The 22,506-nt window shown below is 46.9% G+C and overlaps 1 protein-coding gene across 2 annotated transcripts in view; it reads left to right on the plus strand.

Annotated features, from left to right (window-relative positions):
* The window catches only part of LOC141107515 (major histocompatibility complex class I-related gene protein-like), an 87,566-nt gene that overhangs the window by 51,144 nt on the left and 13,916 nt on the right, over positions 1-22,506 (plus strand). For both annotated transcript variants that reach the window (XM_073598293.1, XM_073598294.1), the window contains exons 2-4: positions 180-431; positions 3,552-3,842; positions 19,188-19,460. In XM_073598293.1, the coding sequence (XP_073454394.1) occupies positions 180-431; positions 3,552-3,842; positions 19,188-19,460 (816 nt within the window). The remainder of the gene's footprint in view (positions 1-179; positions 432-3,551; positions 3,843-19,187; positions 19,461-22,506) is intronic.

Here is a 22,506-nt window from a genome sequence, read left to right on the forward strand (position 1 = left end):
ATGTCCTGAGGAAAGTTGTGATGCCCCGTTTTTCCTAATTTGACTCCTTTAGAGGTAAAATTATGGTCAGTGATGGGGATGTTTTTGTTCTTTGCGTCTCCTGGCTGTCTGTGATACCTTGATGCTGATGACCTTTGTACTTCATTTTCAATTTTATTTTCTTGTTTTTCACTCCACAGACAGTCATAGACTGAACTACTGCTTTACAACCATCTGGTCCCCAAAAGGGTCAACCCCACCACAAACCCAAATAATTGCCTCTCTGGATGATGTTCCAATTTTAAAATACATCAGCAGTGACCAAAAACTGCAACGTCTTGCTGACTGGCTGGGGAAAGTTGATCCTAGACACTGGGAAGATCTGGAAAAAATTGCAAAGTACTATGAACTGAGGCATCAGCATACAATACAGCGTCTAAGCCCATCGCAAAGTAAGCAAAAGTCACTTACGTTGTTCCTTTATTTTTCTGAGCTACTGTATAACTACACTAAAGCATTGGCCAAATTTGACCAGAATTTATAGTTGATTTTTGCTAACAAACCCAACGTTCGTACCTGACAATTAGGGCTACCAGTGATGACATTTCTGCTTAAGTATATGTGAACCCTCACCTTGCAAAACAAGCCATTCAGTTTAAAATAGAAATAAAAGGCAAAACATTTGTGTATGGATAGAAAAAAAATTATAATACATTTTCCCCCTTTTTTTAAAAGTGATCATGTCCTCTGTTCTCAACTGCATAAGGAGCTTAGAGAGCTGGGGGAGGAGAAACAGCAGCACATTGATATCCCCACTGAAAGGCTGTGCAGGGGGGCATGTCAGCAGAGGTTTGATCATTGGAGGAAAGCAAGCTGAGTTCTCAGCACAGCTAGAGGACTGACCACGCTGTGCTCTCATGCCTAATGTGGTCACTTTTTAATATGAAAGCAGAGGGACTGGCAGGAACACCAGAGATTTCACACAAAGAAAGCAATAAAAAGAGCACAGGATACAAGTACATGGTACAGCAGGCACATATCAGGAATATGAAATGTTGAGTTGACATATTCTTTAGTTTCAACAGAATATATGATTGGTGATTTTTCCAGTCTGTAGAAGATTATACAATTCATGAGCCATAGTTGACTGGGCTTCTGAATTGTTTTATTCTCTATATATCAGACAGATATGCAAGCAAATGTTTAGACTGGTCAAATTCTGTAGTGCTCAGTTCACTCCTGAGCAATTTGAAGCACTTTTCTAGAACATTTGAATGCCCAAAATGAGAATTATCATTTTATCCTATGGTGCCCATTTACATCTGAGTGTTGTCGCTTGTAGCTTGTCAATAAGAGCTTGAAACAGTACATGAGCTTCTTTGGGACAAAGTCACATTTTGGTCCCTATAGACTTCAATGGGAGTGCCTGTAAAATGCCCATAATGTGAGCTTCTTGCCCATTTTCTTGCCCCTTCTTCTCCTAATAACTAGCTTCTCATTGGCTGAATAAAAAATGCTCAAGCCTGAAAATGCCTGAAAAATGGGTGTGCAAGCCTGCATAAAAAAGTGCTCCAAAAACCCTTGAAGGAGCTCAAGCTCACGGGTTAGCTGGCTATAGATTAGCAGCAATTCAGTCAAAGATTTTTATTTTAAAGATTTGTTTGATTTTCTAGTCATTAGTGGGGTCAAATCAATATCGGTTTTCAACCTAAGTGACTAGAATATTTAAAGGAGTGGGATGGAAATTTTTTCTTGAACAAATTAATTTCTAATGCCGCGTACACACGACTGGTTTTCCCATCAGAATAAACTCCGAAGGTTTCTTCGACGGAACTCCGACGGAATTCCATTCCAGCGCTCTTGCCTACACACGGTCAATCCAAAGTCCAACCGTCCAGAACGTGGTGACGTAGAGCACGTACGATGGGACTAGAAAAAGGACGTTCAATAGCCAGTAGCCAAAAGCTTATGTCTCTTACTTGCTTCAGAGCATGCGTCATTTTTGGTTCCTTCGGAACAGCATACAGACGAGCGGTTTTCCCGATAGGAACTGGTTCTGGTGGAGTTCCAGCAGAAAGATTTAGAAAATGTTCTATTTCTAGGTCCATCAGAATTTTCGAAAAGAAAGGTCCGATGAAGCCTACACATGAGCGGTTTATATGATAAAACGATTCCGACTGACTTTTCCTGTCGGACATTCCGCTCGTGTGTACGCGGCATAACAGTGTATGTGGTTTTTATTCAGTAAAGTCCATTCGTTCCAAATTGAAATGTTAAAAGCAATGACATTTTGAACTACTTTCAAACATTTGTCAAGTTGTTAAATGTACTGAGAATTTCTGTACAAATTCTCTTTTTAAATTCTACTAGTGCATAGCCAGCTTTAGTGCCCCCATTGAATCTGCTCAGGAGGATGTTGTAGCTTTTGCTTGAAAAATCCTCTGCAGTGCCGCCTGCTGTTAAATCTGAGATGACAGGTCTTACAGTCAGACATAAGAGCACTTAACCACTTACTCACTGGGCACTTAAACCCACTTCCTAACCAGACCAATTTTCAGCTTTCGGTGCTCTCACACTTTGAATGACAATTACTCAGTCATGCACATGCAACAATGTACCCATATGAAATGTTTGTCCTTTTTTTTTACACAAATAGAGCTTTCTTTTGGTGGTATTTAATCACCGCTGGGTTTTTTATTTTTTGTGCTATAAATCAAAAAAGACTGAAAATTCGGTAAAAAAAAAAAAATTATTTGTTTCTGTTAAAATTTATTGCAGAGTATTGGCGAGTATTGGCGAGTATTGGCAGAGTATTTGCAGAGTATTGCATAGTATTGGCAGAGTATTGGCAGAGTATTTGCAGAGTATTGCATAGTATGGCAGAGTATTGGCAGAGTATGGCAGAGTATTGGCAGAGTATTGCATAGTATTGGCAGAGTATTGCATAGTATTGGCAGAGTATGGCAGAGTATTGGCAGAGTATGGCAGAGTATTGGCAGAGTATTGCATACGATTGCAGAGCATGGCAGAGTATTGCATAGTATGGCAGTACTAGCATATGAGCACTGAGCAGCACTGTGGGCTGGATCTGTAGTGCCCACAGCGCTGCAAACAATCTCTCCCCCTCTCCTCTCACACTGTACCGACATTTGACGGAGCGATCACATAGTAAACGGCCGCTATCAGCGGCTGTTTACCGTGATCCGCCGGGTCCCCTGGACCCGGCAGTCACGGATGTTCCCGGGTGTGCGCCCCAGGGGAACTGTGGCCCCATTAGGGAGACTCACCCTTTCTATTTGTCATGTTTACCATTATCACCCGGAGTGAAATAAAAGAAAATCACAAATTTTGGGTTGACACCAGCACAATGGTAATGACCTAAAAAAGGCATGATGTCACAATGTCTTCCAATGGGGACACTAGTTCTGGTGAACCTGGTGATACCCTGAAGTTCCTTCATTTTGGAAGGATTTCCTCTCCATTTCTGTTTTGGCTATGACAACAAGTCAGCTTCCTTAGCACTACTCTGTTATGGTTCCTATAATTTAAAATAATTCATATTTTCTCTTCAGATTACACAGATCTATATGTCTATCAAGTGAAATTTGGTTGCTGGATTTATGAGGATAATTCTACGGGTGGGGAAGAAGAGTTTGGTGCTCATGGTAGAGATTTTATCTTTTTGGACAACGAGAAGAGGAAGTTTATGGCGTCTGTGGGTGAGTCAGCGGCTTTAGTATTAGCCAAGGAATGGAACAGAAGACCGAACAGCGTCAGAAGACAATTCGATTATAAAGACATGGCGTGTGTTCAGTGGATGCGGAATTATCTAGATGTGAAAACCGATGACTTTCCAAAAAATGGTAATTATAAATTCTTTCTTAACAGGCACATATTGCAGGTGGGCAACTATTTGTGTTCTGAAACACTACAGAAAAAATGTTTTACTTATTAGATACACATGATATGTTTTTTGTGTTTCTTTATAGACAAATACCGCCATTGTGAGTTGGAGGGAATGTATAATGCTTTTGTACATATTTTTTATCCCTCTTGTAGATGAATACAGTCATTGCCAAAAATATTGGCAGCCCTACATTTCTGTCAGATAATGCATCACTTCGCCCAGAAAATTGTTACAATTACAAATGTTTAGACATTCTCTTGTTTATTTTTTGTTTGTATTGGTATGCCCCAAAAAGCAGAGAAACAAAAAGCCAAAACTCCAAAAATGGACTGGACAAAATTATTGGCACCCTCCATTTAATATTTGGTAGCACACCCCTTGAAAAAAAATAACTGAAATCAATCACTTCCTGTAACCATCAGTGAGTTTCTTACACCTCTCTAATGGAATTTTGGACCACTCTTCTTTCGCCAACTGCTCCAGGTCTCTCAGATTGGAAGGGTTCCTTCTCCCAATGTCATGAATCTGCAGTGATGTTCATGTCTGTCTGCTTACCTCTCTGTTGTGTTCAGCTTAGAGACTGATCGCTGTTCACCTGTGTGATTTACTGACAGTCTACTGACTGGAATGGTACCAGCTGATTGGAGAAAAGCCAATGTAGCACCATTATTTAAAAAGGGCCCGAAATACATCCCTGGGAATTACAGACCAGTTAGCCTAACAACAATAGTAGGGATGCACCGAATGGGTTTTTTGGTGCCGAAACCGATACCGAAAATAAATCTTCCTTGATCCCGAAAACCAAAACCGAAACAACACCGATACTGAAAGTGACTGTTTTTAAAAATATTTTTATACAGGAGATGGTCAGAGACTGAGGACATGGTACAGGAGATGGTCAGAGACTGGGGACATGGTACAGGAGATGGTCAGAGACTGGGGACATGGTTTAGTAGATGGTCAGAGACTGGGGACATGGTACCGGAGATGGTCAGAGACTGAGGACATGGTACAGGAGATGGTCAGAGACTGAGGACATGGTGCAGGATATGGTCAGAGACTGCAGACATGGTACAGGAGATGGTCAGAGACTGGGCACATGGTACAGGAGATGGTCAGAGACTGGGGACATGGAACAGGAGATGGTCAGAGACTGGGGACATGGTACAGGAGATGGTCAGAGACTGGGGACATGGTACAGGAGATGGTCAGAGATGGGCACATGGTACAGGAGTTGGTCAGAGACTGGGGACATGGTACAGGAGATGGTCAGAGACTGGGCACATGGTACAGGAGTTGGTCAGAGACTGGGGACATGGTACAGAAGATGGTCAGAGACTGGGGACATGGTACAGGAGATGGTCAGAGACTGAGGACATGGTACAGGAGATGGTCAGAGACTGCAGACATGGTACAGGAGATGGTCAGAGACTGCGGACATGGTACAGGAGATGGTCAGAGACTGGGGACATGGTACAGGAGATGGTCAGAGACTGAGGACATGGTACAGGGGATGGTCAGAGACTGAGGACATGGTACAGGGGATGGTCAGAGACTGGGGACAGGGTACAGGAGATGGTCAGAGACTGAGGACATGGTACAGGAGATGGTCAGAGACTGCAGACATGGTACCGGAGATGGTCAGAGACTGCAGACATGGTACAGGAGATGGTCAGAGACTGCAGATATACTACAGGAGATGGTCAGAGACTGAGGACATGGTACAGGAGATGGTCAGAGACTGCAGACATGGTACAGGAGATGGTCAGAGACTGCAGGCATGGTACAGGAGATGGTCAGAGACTGAGGACATGGTACAGGAGATGGTCAGAGACTGAGGACATGGTACAGGGGATGGTCAGAGACTGAGGACATGGTACAGGAGATGGTCAGAGACTGGGGACAGGGTACAGGAGATGGTCAGAGACTGGGGACATGGTACAGGAGATGGTCAGAGACTGGGGACATGGTACAGGAGATGGTCAGAGACTGAGGACATGATACAGGAGATGGACAGAGACTGCAGACATGGTACAGGAGATGGTCAGAGACTGCAGATATACTACAGGAGATGGTCAGAGACTGAGGACATGGTACAGGAGATGGTCAGAGACTGCGGACATTGTACAGGAGATGGTCAGAGACTGAGGACATGATACAGGCGATGGTCAGGAACTGCAGACATGGTACAGGAGATGGTCAGAGACTGCAGACATACTACAGGAGATGGTCAGAGAATGAGGACATGGTACAGGAGATGGTCAGACTGCGGACATGGTACAGGAGATGGTCAGAGACTGGGGACATGGTACAGGAGATGGTCAGGGACTGAGGACATGGTAGAGGAGATGGTCAGAGACTGAGGACATGATACAGGAGATGGTCAGAGACTGCTGACATGGTACAGGAGATGGTCAGAGACTGCAGACATACTACAGGAGATGGTCAGAGACTGAGGACATGGTACAGGAGATGGTCAGAGACTGGGGACATGGTACAGGAGATGGTCAGAGACTGGGCACATGGTACAGGAGATGGTCAGAGACTGGGGACATGGTACAGGAGATGGTCAGAGACTGGGGACATGGTACAGGAGATGGTCAGAGACTGGGGACATGGTACAGGAGATGGTCAGAAACTGGGCACATGGTACAGGAGATGGTCAGAGACTGGGGACATGGTACAGGAGATGGTCAGAGACTGGGGACATGGTACAGGAGATGGTCAGAGACTGAGGACATGGTACAGGAGATGGTCAGAGACTGCAGACATGGTACAGGAGATGGTCAGAGACTGCAGATATACTACAGGAGATGGTCAGAGACTGAGGACATGGTACAGGAGATGGTCAGAGACTGGGGACATGGTACAGGAGATGGTCAGAGACTGCAGACATACTACAGAAGATGGTCAGAGACTGAGGACATGGTACAGGAGATGGTCAGAGACTGCGGACATGGTACAGGAGATGGTCAGAGACTGGGAACATGGTACAGGAGATGGTCAGAGACTGGGGACATGGTACAGGAAATGGTCAGAGACTGGGCACATGGTACAGGAGATGGTTAGAGACTGGGGACATGGTACAGGAGATGGTCAGAGACTGGGGACATGGTAGAGGAGATGGTCAGAGACTGAGGACATGGTACAGGAGATGGTCAGAGACTGCAGACTTGGTACAGGAGATGGTCAGAGACTGCAGATATACTACAGGAGATGGTCAGAGACTGCAGACATGGTACAGGAGATGGTCAGAGACTGCAGATATACTACAGGAGATGGTCAGAGACTGAGGACATGGTACAGGAGATGGTCAGACTGCGGACATGGTACGGGAGATGGTCAGAGACTGGGGACATGGTACAGGAGATGGTCAGAGACTGAGGACATGGTACAGGAGATGGTCAGAGACTGAGGACATGATACAGGAGATGGTCAGAGACTGCAGACATGGTACAGGAGATGGTCAGAGACTGCAGACATACTACAGGAGATGGTCAGAGACTGAGGACATGGTACAGGAGATGGTCAGAGACTGGGCACATGGTACAGGAGATGGTCAGAGACTGGGCACATGGTACAGGAGATGGTCAGAGACTGCAGACATACTACAGGAGATGGTCAGAGACTGAGGACATGGTACAGGAGATGGTCAGAGACTGGGCACATGGTACAGGAGATGGTCAGAGACTGGGCACATGGTACAGGAGATGGTCAGAGACTGGGCACATGGTACAGGAGATGGTCAGAGACTGGGCACATGGTACAGGAGTTGGTCAGAGACTGGGGACATGGTACAGAAGATGGTCAGAGACTGGGGACATGGTACAGGAGATGGTCAGAGACTGAGGACATGGTACAGGAGATGGTCAGAGACTGCAGACATGGTACAGGAGATGGTCAGAGACTGCAGATATACTACAGGAGATGGTCAGAGACTGAGGACATGGTACAGGAGATGGTCAGAGACTGCAGACATGGTACAGGAGATGGTCAGAGACTGGGGACATGGTACAGGAGATGGTCAGAGACTGAGGACATGGTACAGGGGATGGTCAGAGACTGGGGACATGGTACAGGAGATGGTCAGAGACTGAGGACATGGTACAGGAGATGGTCAGAGACTGGGGACATAGTACAGGAGATGGTCAGAGACTGAGGACATGATACAGGAGATGGACAGAGACTGCAGACATGGTACAGGAGATGGTCAGAGACTGCAGACATGGTACAGGAGATGGTCAGAGACTGCAGACATACTACAGGAGATGGTCAGAGACTGCGGACATGGTACAGGAGATGGTCAGAGACTGCGGACATTGTACAGGAGATGGTCAGAGACTGAGGACATGATACAGGCGATGGTCAGGAACTGCAGACATGGTACAGGAGATGGTCAGAGACTGCAGACATACTACAGGAGATGGTCAGAGACTGAGGACATGGTACAGGAGATGGTCAGACTGCGGACTTGGTACAGGAGATGGTCAGAGACTGGGGACATGGTACAGCAGATGGTCAGAGACTGAGGACATGGTACAGGAGATGGTCAGAGACTGAGGACATGATACAGGAGATGGTCAGAAACTGCAGACATGGTACAGGAGATGGTCAGAGACTGCAGACATACTACAGGAGATGGTCAGAGACTGAGGACATGGTACAGGAGATGGTCAGAGACTGAGGACATGGTACAGGAGATGGTCAGAGACTGGGGACATGGTACAGGAGATGGTCAGAGACTGGGCACATGGTACAGGAGATGGTCAGAGACTGGGGACATGGTACAGGAGATGGTCAGAGACTGGGCACATGGTACAGGAGATGGTCAGAGACTGGGGACATGGTACAGGAGATGGTCAGAGACTGGGGACATGGTACAGGAGATGGTCAGAGACTGCAGACATACTACAGGAGATGGTCAGAGACTGCAGACATACTACAGGAGATGGTCATAGACTGAGGACATGGTACAGGAGATGGTCAGAGACTGCAGACATGGTACAGGAGATGGTCAGAGACTGGGAACGTGGTGCAGGAGATGGTCAGAGACTGAGGACATGGTACAGGAGATGGTCAGAGACTGAGGGCATGGTACAGGAGATGGTCAGAGACTGAGGGCATGGTACAGGAGATGGTAAGAGACTGAGGACATGGTACAGGAGATGGTCAGAGACTGAGGACATGGTACAGGAGATGGTCAGAGACTGGGGACATGGTACAGGAGATGGTCAGAGGCTGAGGACATGGTACAGGAGATGGTCAGAGACTGAGGACATGGTACAGGAGATGGTCAGAGACTGCAGACATGGTGCAGGATATGGTCAGAGACTGCAGACATGGTACAGGAGATGGTCAGAGACTGGGCACATGGTACAGGAGATGGTCAGAGACTGGGGACATGGAACAGGAGATGGTCAGAGACTGGGGACATGGTACAGGAGATGGCCAGAGACTGAGGACATGGTACAGGAGATGGTCAGAGACTGGGGACATGGTACAGGAGATGTTCAGAGACTGGGGACATGGTACAGGAGATGGTCAGAAACTGAGGACATGGTACAGGAGATGGTCAGAGACTGAGGACATGATACAGGAGATGGTCAGAGACTGCAGACATGGTACAGGAGATGGTCAGAGACTGCAGACATACTACAGGAGATGGTCAGAGACTGAGGACATAGTACAGGAGATGGTTAAAGACTGCGGATATGGTACAGGAGATGGTCAGAGACTGAGGACATGGTACAGGAGATGGTCAGAGACTGAGGACATGGTACAGGAGATGGTCAGAGACTGCAGACATGGTACAGGAGATGGTCAGAGACTGAGGACATGGAACAGGAGATGGTCAGAGACTGAGGACATGGTACAGGAGATGGTCAGAGACTGCAGACATGGTGCAGGAGATGGTCAGAGACTGAGGACATGGTACAGGAGATGGTCAGAGACTAGGGACATGGTGCAGGAGATGGTCAGAGACTAGGGACATGGTTCAGGAGATGGTCAGAGACTAGGGACATGGTTCAGGAGATGGTCAGTGACTGCAGACATGGTACAGGAGATGGTCAGAGACTGGGGACATGGTACAGGAGATGGTCAGAGACTGGGGACATGGTCAGAGACTGCGGACATGATACAAGAGATCAATGCAGCCTCACCAGTGCCTGTCAGATGCAGCCAGCCAGTGTCCCCATTGCAGCCAGTGTCCTCAGTAGTGCAGCCAGTTTCCCCAGTAGTGCAGCCAGTGTCCCCATTGCAGCATAGCCAGTGTCCCCAGTAGTGTAGCCAGTGTCCCCATTGCAGCCAGTGACCCCAGTAGTGCAACCAGTGTCCCCATTGCAGCGTAGCCAGTGTCCCCAGTAGTGTAGCCAGTGTCCATAGTAGTGCAGCTAGTGTCCCCATTGCAGCCAGTGAAGGAAGAGGAGAGCCGCCGTCTGTTTGATTACAGCGCCGGGAACATCACAGCTTTCATTGCAATAGCTATGTGTTCCCCGCTGTGCGACATCACATACAGCCCCTCCCCCTTGTCCGGGGAACTTTGATAGACAGATCACCCATCCCAGGATTGGACGGGTGATCTGTCTATCAGTAATAAGTAATAAGTGCCCAGACAAGGGGAAGGGGCTGTATGTGATGGCGCGCAGCGGGAAACACACAGCTATTGAAATTAAAGCTGTGATGTTCCCGGTGCTGTAATCAAACAGGTGGCGGCGGCGGCTCTCCCCCCTTTCAACAATATAGAAAGCCCCCTTGATAGGCAGCACCAGGGGCGGGGGCGGAGCCCCGCCCAGGCCCCACCCCATTTTCAGTGCCAGTATCGTCAAAAATTCTCTTTCGGCTTTTTGCCGAAGGGGCCATTTTCGGACGATATGTTTCGGTGGCCGAAATTTTGGTGCATCCCTAATCAATAGTATGTAAACTCTTGGAGGGGATGATAAGAGACTATATACAAGATTTTAGTAATGAGAACAGTATCATTAGCAGTAATCAGCATGGATTCATGAAGAATCGTTCTTGCCAAACCAATCTGTTATGAGGAGGTGACTTGCCATCTAGATAAAGGAAGGCCCGTAGACGTGGTGTATCTGGATTTTGCAAAAGCATTTGACACAGTTCCCCATAAACGTTTACTGTACAAAATAAGGTCCGTTGGCATGGACCATAGGGTGAGTACATGGATTGAAAACTGGCTACAAGGGCGAGTTCAGAGGGTGGTGATAAATGGGAAGTACTCGGAATGGTCAGGGGAGACGCTTGAGAGGGGATATGATTTCAATATACAAATACCATACTGGTGACCCCACAATAGGGATAAAACTTTTTCGCAGAAGGAAGTTTAACAAGACTCGTGGCCACTCATTAAAATTAGAAGAAAAGAAGTTTAACCTTAAACTACATAGAGGGTTCTTTACTGTAAGAGCGGCAAGGATGTGGAATTCCCTTCCACAGGCGATGGTCTCACCGGGAGGCATTGATAGTTTCAATAAACTATTAGATAAGCACCTGAACGACCGCAACATACAGGGATATACAATGTAACACTGACATATAATCACACACAAAGGTTGGACTTGATGGACTTGTGTCTTTTTTCAACCTCACCTACTATGTTACTATGGCTCTACCCCAGCCTCTAACAGGAAACACTATATTAACCTGTGCACTGCAAGTCAAGCATAGGTGTGTGCAGTAGGGATGAGCCGAACACCCCCCGGTTCGGTTCGCACCAGAACCTGCGAACGGACCGAAAGTTCGCACGAACGTTAGAACCCCATTGACGTCTATGGGACTCGAACGTTCGAAATCAAAAGTGCTCATTTTAAAGGCTAATTTGCATGGTATTGTCCTAAAAAGGGTTTGGGGACCCGGGTCCTACCGCAGGGGACACGTATCAATGCAAAAAAACTTTTAAAAACGGCCGTTTTTTCGGGAGCAGTGATTTTAATGATGCTTAAATATCGTTCCTGGGGGGTGTCTATAGTATGCCTGTAAAGTGACGCGTGTTTCCCATGTTTAGAACAGTCCCTGCACCAAATGTCATTTTTAAAGGAAAAAATCTCATTTAAAACTGCTTGCGGGTTTAATGTAATGTTGGGTCATGGCAATATGGATGAAAATCAGTGAAACAAACGGCATGGGTACCCCCCAGTCCATTACCAGGCCCTTTGGGTCTTGTATGGATATTAAGGGGAACCCCGCACCCAAATTAAAATAAGGAAAGGTGTGGGGCCACCAGGCCCTATATACTCTGAACAGCAGTATACAGGCGGTGCAAACAAGACAGGGACTGTAGGTTTGTTGTTAAGTAGAATCTCTTTGTAATTTTGAATGGGTACATTTTTAACGTGTTTAGCTCCAGCCAAAAAATCTTTTTTAAGCTTTTTGGAAAACATAGGGAAGGGTTATCACCCCTGTGACATTTGTTTTGCTGTCTTTCCTCCTCTTCAGAAGATTTCACCTCACTTTTTGTCCCAATGAAAAATGTTTTTTGAAAATGTGGGTTTTTTTGTGGAACAAGGATTGGAAAGCATCAGTGGAAAGGAGAAATTTTTTTCCCATATTAACTCTTACAGGAGAGAATTTCCCTTCCTAGGGGTAGATTTCATCTCACTTCCTGTTGTCTCCTTCCGTTTGCAAGTAGGAGTCGTTTGTAAGTTAGATGTTTGAAAGTAGGGTCCTGCCCTATATACTCAGCAGAAATTTGGGCCTAGGTGTTGCTGTGGCCACAACACTGTAAGCCCTCACAGGGCCCTGCTGTGAAATATTAGATCAAGAATTGTAATTACATGCCCCTGTTGAACAGGAGCTGAAAAATTAGGCCTTAGGCACTGGTGCTGGTACCACAACACTGCAACCCCTCACAGACACTCTAGTTGAAATGCAGGAACGAGCCCTGCTGCAAAGTATTACATCAAAAATTGTAATTACACACCCCTGTTAAACAGGGGCCGAAAAATTGTGCCTTAGGCACTGGTGGTGGCGCCCAGAATCAAAAATGTTCTTACAAGCTATCAGCGTGATGATTGAGGAGGAAGAGGATAATTACTCAGGGATAGTCACTCAGCATCAGCATAGGCAGTCTTTGAAGGGATCTGAGATTTCAAAAAAAATTATTCGGTTACATCAGCATCAGGTGCTTGGTAGCTGGTGGTGATCCAAGACTGATTCATTTTTATGAAGGTCAGTCGATCGACCGAGTCGGTGGACAGACGCACCCTGTGATCGGTTACCACGCCTCCAGCAGCACTGAATGTGCGTTCCGAAAGAACGCTGGATGCAGGACAGGCCAGTAGCTCAATTGCATACTGTGCAAGCTCTGGCCAGTGATCCATCCTCAAGACCCAGTAACCCAGAGGATTTTCGGTGGGAAAGGTGTCCAAGTCTGATCTTGCCCCTAGGTATTCCTGCACCATGTAAAACAGACGCTGGCGATGGTTGCTGGAACCGATCATACCTTGGGGCTGCGGACCAAAAAATTGTCTGAACGCATCGGTCAGACAACCACCTTCTCCACCGCTCCTTCTTTGACTGACCGAAGCCTCAACAACACGTTGTCCAGAAACAGGAGTTTGTAACCTCCCAGTCTCTGGGAACGCGTTGCACAGACCTTTCTGCAAGGCCTCCCGAAGATGTTTCATCCTCTGCTCCCTCTGCGATGGCAAGATAAGGTCCGCAACCTTACCCTTGTAACGTGGATCAAGGAGGGTTGCCAGCCAGTATTGGTCCTTCTCCTTGATACCACGAATACGAGGATCCTTACGCAGGCTTTGCAGGATCAGGGAGGCCATGCAGCGTAGGTTTGCTGAGGCATTCGGTCCGGAGTCCTCTGGGTCACTAAGGACGACATGGTCCGCAGCCACCTCCTCCCAGCCACGTACAAGTCCATGTGTTTCTTGGGACTGATCCCTTAAAGACTGCTGCTGATGCTGAGTGCCAGGCTCCACCTCCATACTGACACAATCTTCCTCCTCCTCCTCCTCCTCCTCCTCCTCCTCCTCCTCGTCTTCTTCCTGTGTGATCGGCGGGCACGCAGGAACACTGTCTGGATAAAGGGGGCCTTGAGAGCTAAGGAAGTCCTCCTCTTCCTGCCTCTGTTCTGCCTCAAGTGCCCTGTCCATTATTCCACGCAGCGTGTGCTCCAACAGGTGGATAAGGGGGACAGTGTCACTGATGCATGCACTGTCACTGCTCACCATCCTCATGGCCTCCTCAAATGGTGACAGGACAGTGCATGCATCCCTGATCATGGCCCACTGGTGTGGGGAAAAAAAACAAGCTCCCCTGACCCTGTCCTGGTGCCATAGTCGCACAGGTACTCATTGATGGCCCTCTGCTGCGTGTGCAGCCGCTGCAGCATGGCCAACGTTGAGTTCCACCTGGTGGGCATGTCACAGATTAGGCGGTTCTTGGGCAGGTTAAACTCCTTTTGGAGGTCCGTCAGCCGAGCACTGGCATTATATGACCGGCGGAAATGCACACAGACTTTCCTGGCCTGCCTCAGGACATCCTGTAAGCCCGGGTACCTGCCCAAGAACCGCTGCACCACCAAGTTAAGGACGTGAGCCAAACAGGGCACATGGGTCATTTGTCCCTGTCGGAGGGCAGAGAGGAGGTTGGTGCCATTGTCGCAAACCACCATTCCTGCCTTAAGTTGGCGTGGCGTCAACAACCTCTGAACCTGCCCCTGCAGAGCTGACAGAACCTCTGCCCCAGTGTGGCTCCTGTCCCCCAAGCACACCAGCTCAAGCACCGCATTACATCTTTTGGCCTGCGTACTTGCGTAGCCCCTTGAACGACTACGGAGCACCGCTGGTTCCGAGGAAGAGGCCATGGAGGAAGAAGAAGAGGAGAGGGTGGAGGAGAGAGGTGTGTCACAATCATTAGCATTTTGGAGGCGTGGTGGCGGAACAACCTCCAACACTACTGCACCTTGTCCTGCATCCTTCCCAGCTGCCAGCAGAGTCACCCAATGCGCCGTGAAACTTAGGTAACGTCCCTGTCCATGCCTGCTGGACCATGAGTCAGCGGTAATATGCACCTTACCGCTGACCGCCCTGTCCAGCGAGGCATGGACATTGCCTTCCACATGCCGGTAGAGAGCCGGAATCGCCTTCCATGAGAAAAAGTGGCGTTTGGGTACCTGCCACTGAGGAATCGCACATTCCACAAACTCACAGAAGGAGGCAGAGTCTACCAACTGAAAAGGCAGCAGTTGAAGTGCTAGCAATTTTGCCAAGCTAGCATTCAACCGCTGGGCATGTGGATGGCTGGGAGCAAACTTCTTTCGGCGGTGCAGCAGCTGGGGCAGGGAAATTTGCCTGGTACAATCTGACGTCGGTGTACCAAAAGCAGATTGCCCACAAGTACTTGGCTGTGACACACCTAATTCTACACCTTCATTCCTCTCAGTGCAGGTCTCAGAGAGGACTGAAGGTCTAGTGGGGTTGGAAATCTCAGCTGATGAGGAGCAAGGAGATGTCCTCTTTGTTCTTTGGTGTGGGTCTTTTAGATACGCTTGCCAACGAACTGCATAGCAGGTCAACATATGTCTGGTCAAGCATGTGGTACCCAAGCGGGAGATGTTTTGGCCACGTGAGATACGCTTGAGACATATGTTGCAAATAGCAGCGGTGTGATCTGATGCACTCGTCTCAAAAAAGGCCCACACCAAAGAACTTTTTGAATAACGCGCAGAGACTGCAGCGCCCTGCACATGTGGAGCTTTGGGGTGTGATGCAGTCAATGTGCTGCCCTTAGGCTGGCCCCTGGAGGGCATCCTGCCTCGTTGGTGATGTGCCGCCTCCTCCTCCTCCTCTCTCCTATCAGGCACCCACGTTGAGTCAGTGACCTCATCATCCCCTCCCTCCTCATCACTGGAGCAAACCTGGCAGTATGCTGCAGCAGGGGGAGCATGACTGCCAGATTGCTGTCCTTCTTGGGCACCCCCTCTGTCCGTGCTCATGTTACTGCCTTCATCGAGCTCAGTATCATCATCAGAGCCTTCCAAACGCTGGGCATCCTCCTGGAGCATGTACCCAACACTGGTCAAACAGTTCGAGGGACTCCTCAGGAGGACATGGTGGAGCTAGGGAAGGAGTCACTGATGACATTGAGCTGAGGGAAGAGGCCTGGGCATGGGTGAGAGAGGATGAGGAGGATGAGGACGGCTTGGTCATTCACTCGACCAAGTCTTCCGCATGTTGCGGCTCAACACGGCCAGCTGCCGAAAAAAAGGCCAAGCGTGTCCCATGGCCACGTGCTGATGAGGATGCACCGTCTCCACGACCAGCACTAGACACAGAGCCTGCTTGCCCTCTCTTATTGGCTTGTGACTGTCTGCCTCTCCTTCTTGGCCTTCCAGACATACTAATGGCCTGTAGCTGCACTAAGCTGGGATATATATATATATATATATATATATGTACTGATACTGCTAGCAAAATCAACTGCCTGCCTGTAGTATGAGAACACCACCAACCTTCTACAGGTAGCTTTAGCTGAACACTGTGAGGTGGACGCACCCCACTAACTTGTAGGTTTAGCTGAACACTGAGCAGGACGCACTGCACTAACTGTAAATAATCTAGCTGCCTAACCGTGGTACTAATAGGATCAAAAGAACACCAGTAATTTTCTTCAGGTAGCTTTATATACTGTAACAAGACAAGCCTGCCTGTCAGTAGGAAGATAACAGGAACGAATCTAGCTGAACACTGTGAGCAGGACGCACTGCACTAAATGTAAATAGTCTAGCTGCCTGACCGTGGTACTAATAGGATCAAAAGAACACCAGTAATTTTCTTTAGGTAGCTGTAAATACTGTAACAAGACAAGCCTGCCTGTCAGTAGGAAGATAACAGGAACGGATCTAGCTGAACACTGTGAGCAGGACGCACTGCACTAAATGTAAATAGTCTAGCTGCCTGACCGTGGTACTAATAGAATCAAAAGAACACCAGTAATATTCTTCAGGTAGCTTTATATACTGTAACAAGACAAGCCTGCCTGTCAGTAGGAAGATAACAGGAACGGATCTAGCTGAACACTGTGAGCAGGACGCACTGCACTAAATGTAAATAGTCTAGAAGATAACAGGAACGGATCTAGATAAACTTAATACAGTGGATATATATATATATATATGCAACACCTGGGATGCATATATATACACAATACACTTTAAGTGCAGCTAACTGACTGACTGTCCTGCCTAATCTAGCTAACTCAAATGAAATGACACTGTCTCTCTCTCTCTCTAAGCACACCGGAACACACTGCACAGGGCCGCCGTGCAGGCGGCCTCATATAGTGTGGGGCGTGTACTAAATCCCCTGAGCCATAATTGGCCAAAGCCTCCTTGGCTTTGGCCAATTACGGCTCTCTGTTCAGGTGGCACTGTGATTGGCCAAGCATGCGGGTCATAGTGCATGCTTGGCCAATCATCAGCAAGCAATGCACTGCGATGCCGCAGTGAATTATGGGCCGTGACGCGCCACAAGAATTTGGCGTGAACGGCCCATATCGTTTGCAATTCGGCGAACGACCGAACAGCCGATGTTCGAGTCGAACATGGGTTCGACTCGAACACGAAGCTCATCCCTACTCCTGACCATTCCTTGTTGTCCTGGATGGCTGCTTCCACTCTATCCACCAGCAGCCTAACGTGAGCTGGGAGACCCTGGGGACCGCGACCTGGAGTCAGTTGCAGCTAAGGCCATCCTCAACATCAGAGGCCCTGGTGAAAACCTGCTAGCTCTTAGACTCCACGCCCTAGAGACTCTTATGCTCTAGCTCCCAGAGCGATCCGTGTCAGTGCTCCAGTGGCCCTGCTTTCCTGAACCACCCAGAGCTCCATCCGCAGCAGTCAGTCGAAGGGTCCACTATCTTAGTGGTGCACTCCAGACACCGACGGTGTGCATCTGTCACCTGGCCTCAGGTGACCTGACACCCAACTGCTATTTAGAGACCTCCCCACAGGTGCTCTATGGGATTTAGATCTGGACTCATTGCTGGCCAGTTCAGTACTCTCCAGTGCTTTGTCTTGAACCATTTCTGGTTGCTTTTTGACGTGTGCTTTGGGTCATTGTCCTGCTATAAGACCCTTGATCTCTGAATACCCAACATTCTTACACTGGGCCTTACATTGCACCCCAGAATTCATTGGTAGTCTTCAGATGTTATAATGCCATGCACATGGTCAAGACACCCAGTTTCTGAAGCAGTAAAGCAACCACAAAACTTCAGTAAACCTCCACCATGTCTGACTGTAGGGACCGTATTCTTCTCTTTAAAGGCCTAATTTCTTTTTCTGAAAAGTAGAATGATGGGCTTTACCAAAAAGCTGTAATTTTGTTTCGTCTGTCCACAGCACATTCTCCCAAAAGGACTTTGGCGTCCTCAGGTAAGTTTTGGTAAACTCCTTAATACATTTTTCTGTTTCGTCCACGTCCAGGGAGATTAGCTACAGTGCCATGGGCTGTAAACTTCTTGACAATGTTGCGCACAGTGGACACAGGAATATTAAGATCTCTGGAGATGGACTTGTAAAATTTAGATTGTCCACAATTTTATCTCTCAAACCTTTAGACAATTATATGATGCTCTTTCTCTTCTCCATGCTCTGTGTGGCACACAGAGACACAACAAAAAGGTTGAGTACATTTTTCACCATTTTAACTGGTTGACGGTGTGATTTCTATATTGTCAGCACCTGTTAATTGATACAGGTGAGTATGATTACAAATTACAGGAGCATCACATACTTGGAATGCGATTATTTCATACAATTTTGAGAAGGTGCCAATAATTTTGTGCAGTTCATTTTTGAAGTTTTGCGTGGAATGTGTTAGATTTGGCTTTTTGTTTCTCCACTTTTTTGTGTCATGCCAATACAAACAAACAAAATCTACATGAAAATGCCTAAACATTTGTAATTGCAACAATTTTCTGGGCAAAGTGGTGCTTTATCTGACAGAAAGGCAGGAGTGCCCATATAGTTTCCCATTTTTCACCTCACCTCCTGTTGTAAAAAGCCTGTTTATAGAGCTCAGTAGCTCAAGCAGAAAATTGAGGTACACAGGTTAGTCAGAACAGTGACTCGTCCCCCTCCCTCCCTCCACACGGCTCTGCGTAAGTCCATAGTGACAGACAAAGTGCATGAAAGGGATGTACAAAGATTATGTTCTGACCAGTTTATGTTCTCTGAAAGCGTTTCCTATCTATGCTTTTATTTTTTTGGGCCTTAAACACAAGGTACATATTTTTATTGCAATCTAAAGTAATTCTTGCTGTTTTTCAGTGCGTCCAGAGGTGAAGGTGTGGGGTCGTAGCTCAGAAAGGAAAACAAGACTTCATTGTCTGGTGTACGGGTTTCACCCCCGACCTGTGGATGTGAAGTGGGTGAGGAATGGGGAGGACCATGTTCCTTCAGATGAAATGAGTCCAATTCTCCCCCATCCTGATGGCACCTATCAGATCAGAGTCAGTGTGGAAGTGCCAACAATTGAGGGAGACACTTACTCCTGTCATGTGGAACACAGCAGTCTGGAGGATGTTTTCACTGTGAAACTGGGTAAGTAATGACCAGCCTGTTATATGAATAATAGCACATTATTCCACCAGCTAAAATGAGCATACTGTTTAGGAGCAGAAATAACGAGGACCTACTTGAATGACACAGGCAGGCAAGGAAACTCCAGGCTCTTAGTTACGATGAGTGCCAACTCACCTCTCAGGCATGGGTGTGTGTGCTGTTATTTTATTGTATTTTTTCCCCCGTCAGAGCTGGAATGTCAGCCCAGTGTTGGGTTGTAGGGCTCCCACAGAAGCTGCTCATCTCCTTCCTCAGAGTAGATCTTTTATGTAATCCTGGGTAGCACAATGGCAAACCTGAGGTGGGCAGTCTGCTGTAAATGTGATAAAAGCTAAAAGACACCATGTGAAACTCATACATATGCTGTGGAAATATCCAAAATTACACATATATTGGGCATTGTTCTTGCAACAGTTAACAGAGTATTCCAAACAGACATCCCTTCTGACCCCAGGCACTGTCTGCTGGGAGTTTTCGATGACATTATACTGGATGCCTTTACTAAGGAAATGGCTTCCAGGGTCTTGTTTCAGGCACATAAATTATCCTCCTCCGCTGGAAAAACACTTCCTCTCCATCCCTTAAGGAATGTCTATACCACATGGGTACTACTTTAAGATATGAACGGGTTATTTACCAGCACGGTGGATGCCCAGCTAAAATTGAGAGGGTTTGGGAAGGTTGACTTGATGTACCAGGATTGACTTTAGTAGACCTGATTATTGATAGACTATATGGGTAGAATCCCTTTGATTACTTAATGTTGGTTAGTTGGTAAGTGGTGAGAAAAGCTGTCCCTGCTGTCACTTATCAGAGAGCCGCTAAAATACATTTTTTATTGCTTTTATTTCTTTGAGGGGTGATCTGCCAGAGCTGTAAAGGAAGTGAGTATTGAATACTTGCTATGTCTATATTTGCCTCAGTGAATTGGGGAAGGGGTGAACTATGCTCAAATCTGCAGGTCTGACAACAATCTAGATGGGACATCTTAACCACTTAAGCCCTGGACCATTTGGCTGGCAAAAGACCAGAGCACTTTTTGCGATTTGGCACTGCGTCACTTTAACTGACAATTGTGCGGTCGTGTGGCCCAGCTCCCAAACAAAATTGACGTCCTTTTTTTCCCACAAATAGAGCTTTCCCTATGGTGGTATTTGATCACCTCTGCGGTTTTTATTTTTTGCGCTATAAACAAAAAAAGAGCGCCAATTTTGAAAAAAAACATTTTTTTTTGCTATAATAAATATCCCCAAAAAATAGATAAAAAATAATTTTTCCTCAGTTTAGGCCCATACGTATTCTTCTACATATTTTTGGTAAAAAAAAAAAAATCGCAATAAGCGTTTATTGATTGGTTTGCGCAAAAGTTATAGTGTCTACAAAATAGGGGAAAGTTTTATGGCATTTTTATTAATATTTTTTTTTTACTAGTAATGGCGGCAATCTGCTATTTTCGTGACTGCGACATTATGGCGGACACATCAGACAATTTCTGTGACCTTTGTCATTTTTACAGTGATCAGTGCAATTAAATTGCACTGATTACTGTAAAAATGACACTGGCAGTGAAGGGGTTAACCACTAAGGGGCTAGGGAAGGGTTAAGTGTGTCCTAGGGAGTGATTTTAACTGTGGGGAGGAGGGGCTGTGTGTGACACATCACTGATCATAGCTCCCGATCACAGGGAGCTATAATCAGTGACAGTGTCATTAGGCAGAACGGGGAGATGCTTGTTTACATTAGCATCTCCCCGTTCTTCCTTTCCGTGAGATGATCGATGGTATCCCCGCGGACATTAAGCTGCGCGCACGCAATGGCACGTCGGCAAATTCAAAGGGACGTACACCCATTTGCCTGTCCTATCCATTCTGCTGACATACATCGGCGCGTGCCGGTCGTTATGTGGTTACATTTTGTCTCTTACGTTTGTGTGTGTATGTAAATTTATATATATATAGATATAGATATAGATATATATCTATATATATATATATATATATATATATATATATATGTGTGTGGCGGCTGGTGCTCAAAATTTTTGGGGGGGCGCAAACAAACTGAAAAATTCTGAAAAAAAAACCCCATCATCAATTGCAGCTTCACTGTGTCCATCAAACGCCGCCACTGTCCCCATAAAATGCAGCCACTCTGCCCATCAAACGCCGCCCCTGTGACCATCAAATGCTCCCACTGTGCCATCAAATGCTGCCACTGTGCCCGCCCACCGTCTGCCTGGCCCTTACCCTGTCTTGGTGGGGCAGCGGGCGGTGTCCTCCATGTCCTTGACATCTTCTCCCATGATTGGATGCCTGATAGGCGTCTAATCACAGCGCCTGTCGTTTCAGCCGAACAGGTCACAGGTAACAGACCCGAGCACCAGATTGGAGGAGAGGTGGCTCAGTGTTAGGAAAGCGAATATTCATTCGCTTTTCTAACACAGGTGGGTGTGCTGTTTACCTTTTTTGACACCTATTAGAGCCCATGGCTCTAATCAGGTGCTTAAAAAACCTCTGCTGCTGTAATTCATGCGCTCCCGACGCCCAAAAAGGGGCCGGGCGCCTGAATAGGGGGTGGCAGCCATGGATAGATTCATGCAATGCATGAATCTATCTATTGGTGATAGAGGGGGTGGCTGGAGAGAGGGGGTGGTGCTCGTGCACCCTTATGGATGCGCACCGCCACTGATATATATATATATATATATATATATATACAGTGGGGATGGAAAGTATTCAGACCCCCTTAAATTTTTCACTCTGTTATATTGCAGCCATTTGCTAAAATCATTTAAGTTATTTTTTTTTCCTCATTATTGTACACACAGCACCCCATATTGACAGAAAAACACAGAATTGGTGACATTTTTGCAGATTTATTAAAAAAGAAAAACTGAAATATCACATGGCCCTAAGTATTCAGACCCTTTGCTCAGTATTTAGTAGAAGCACCCTTTTGATCTAATACAGCCATGAGTCTTTTTGGGAAAGATGCAACAAGTTTTTCACACCTGGCTTTGGGGGTC

This window comes from Aquarana catesbeiana, linkage group LG09, assembly GCF_042186555.1.
Source record: "Aquarana catesbeiana isolate 2022-GZ linkage group LG09, ASM4218655v1, whole genome shotgun sequence".
Lineage (NCBI taxonomy): Eukaryota > Metazoa > Chordata > Amphibia > Anura > Ranidae > Aquarana > Aquarana catesbeiana.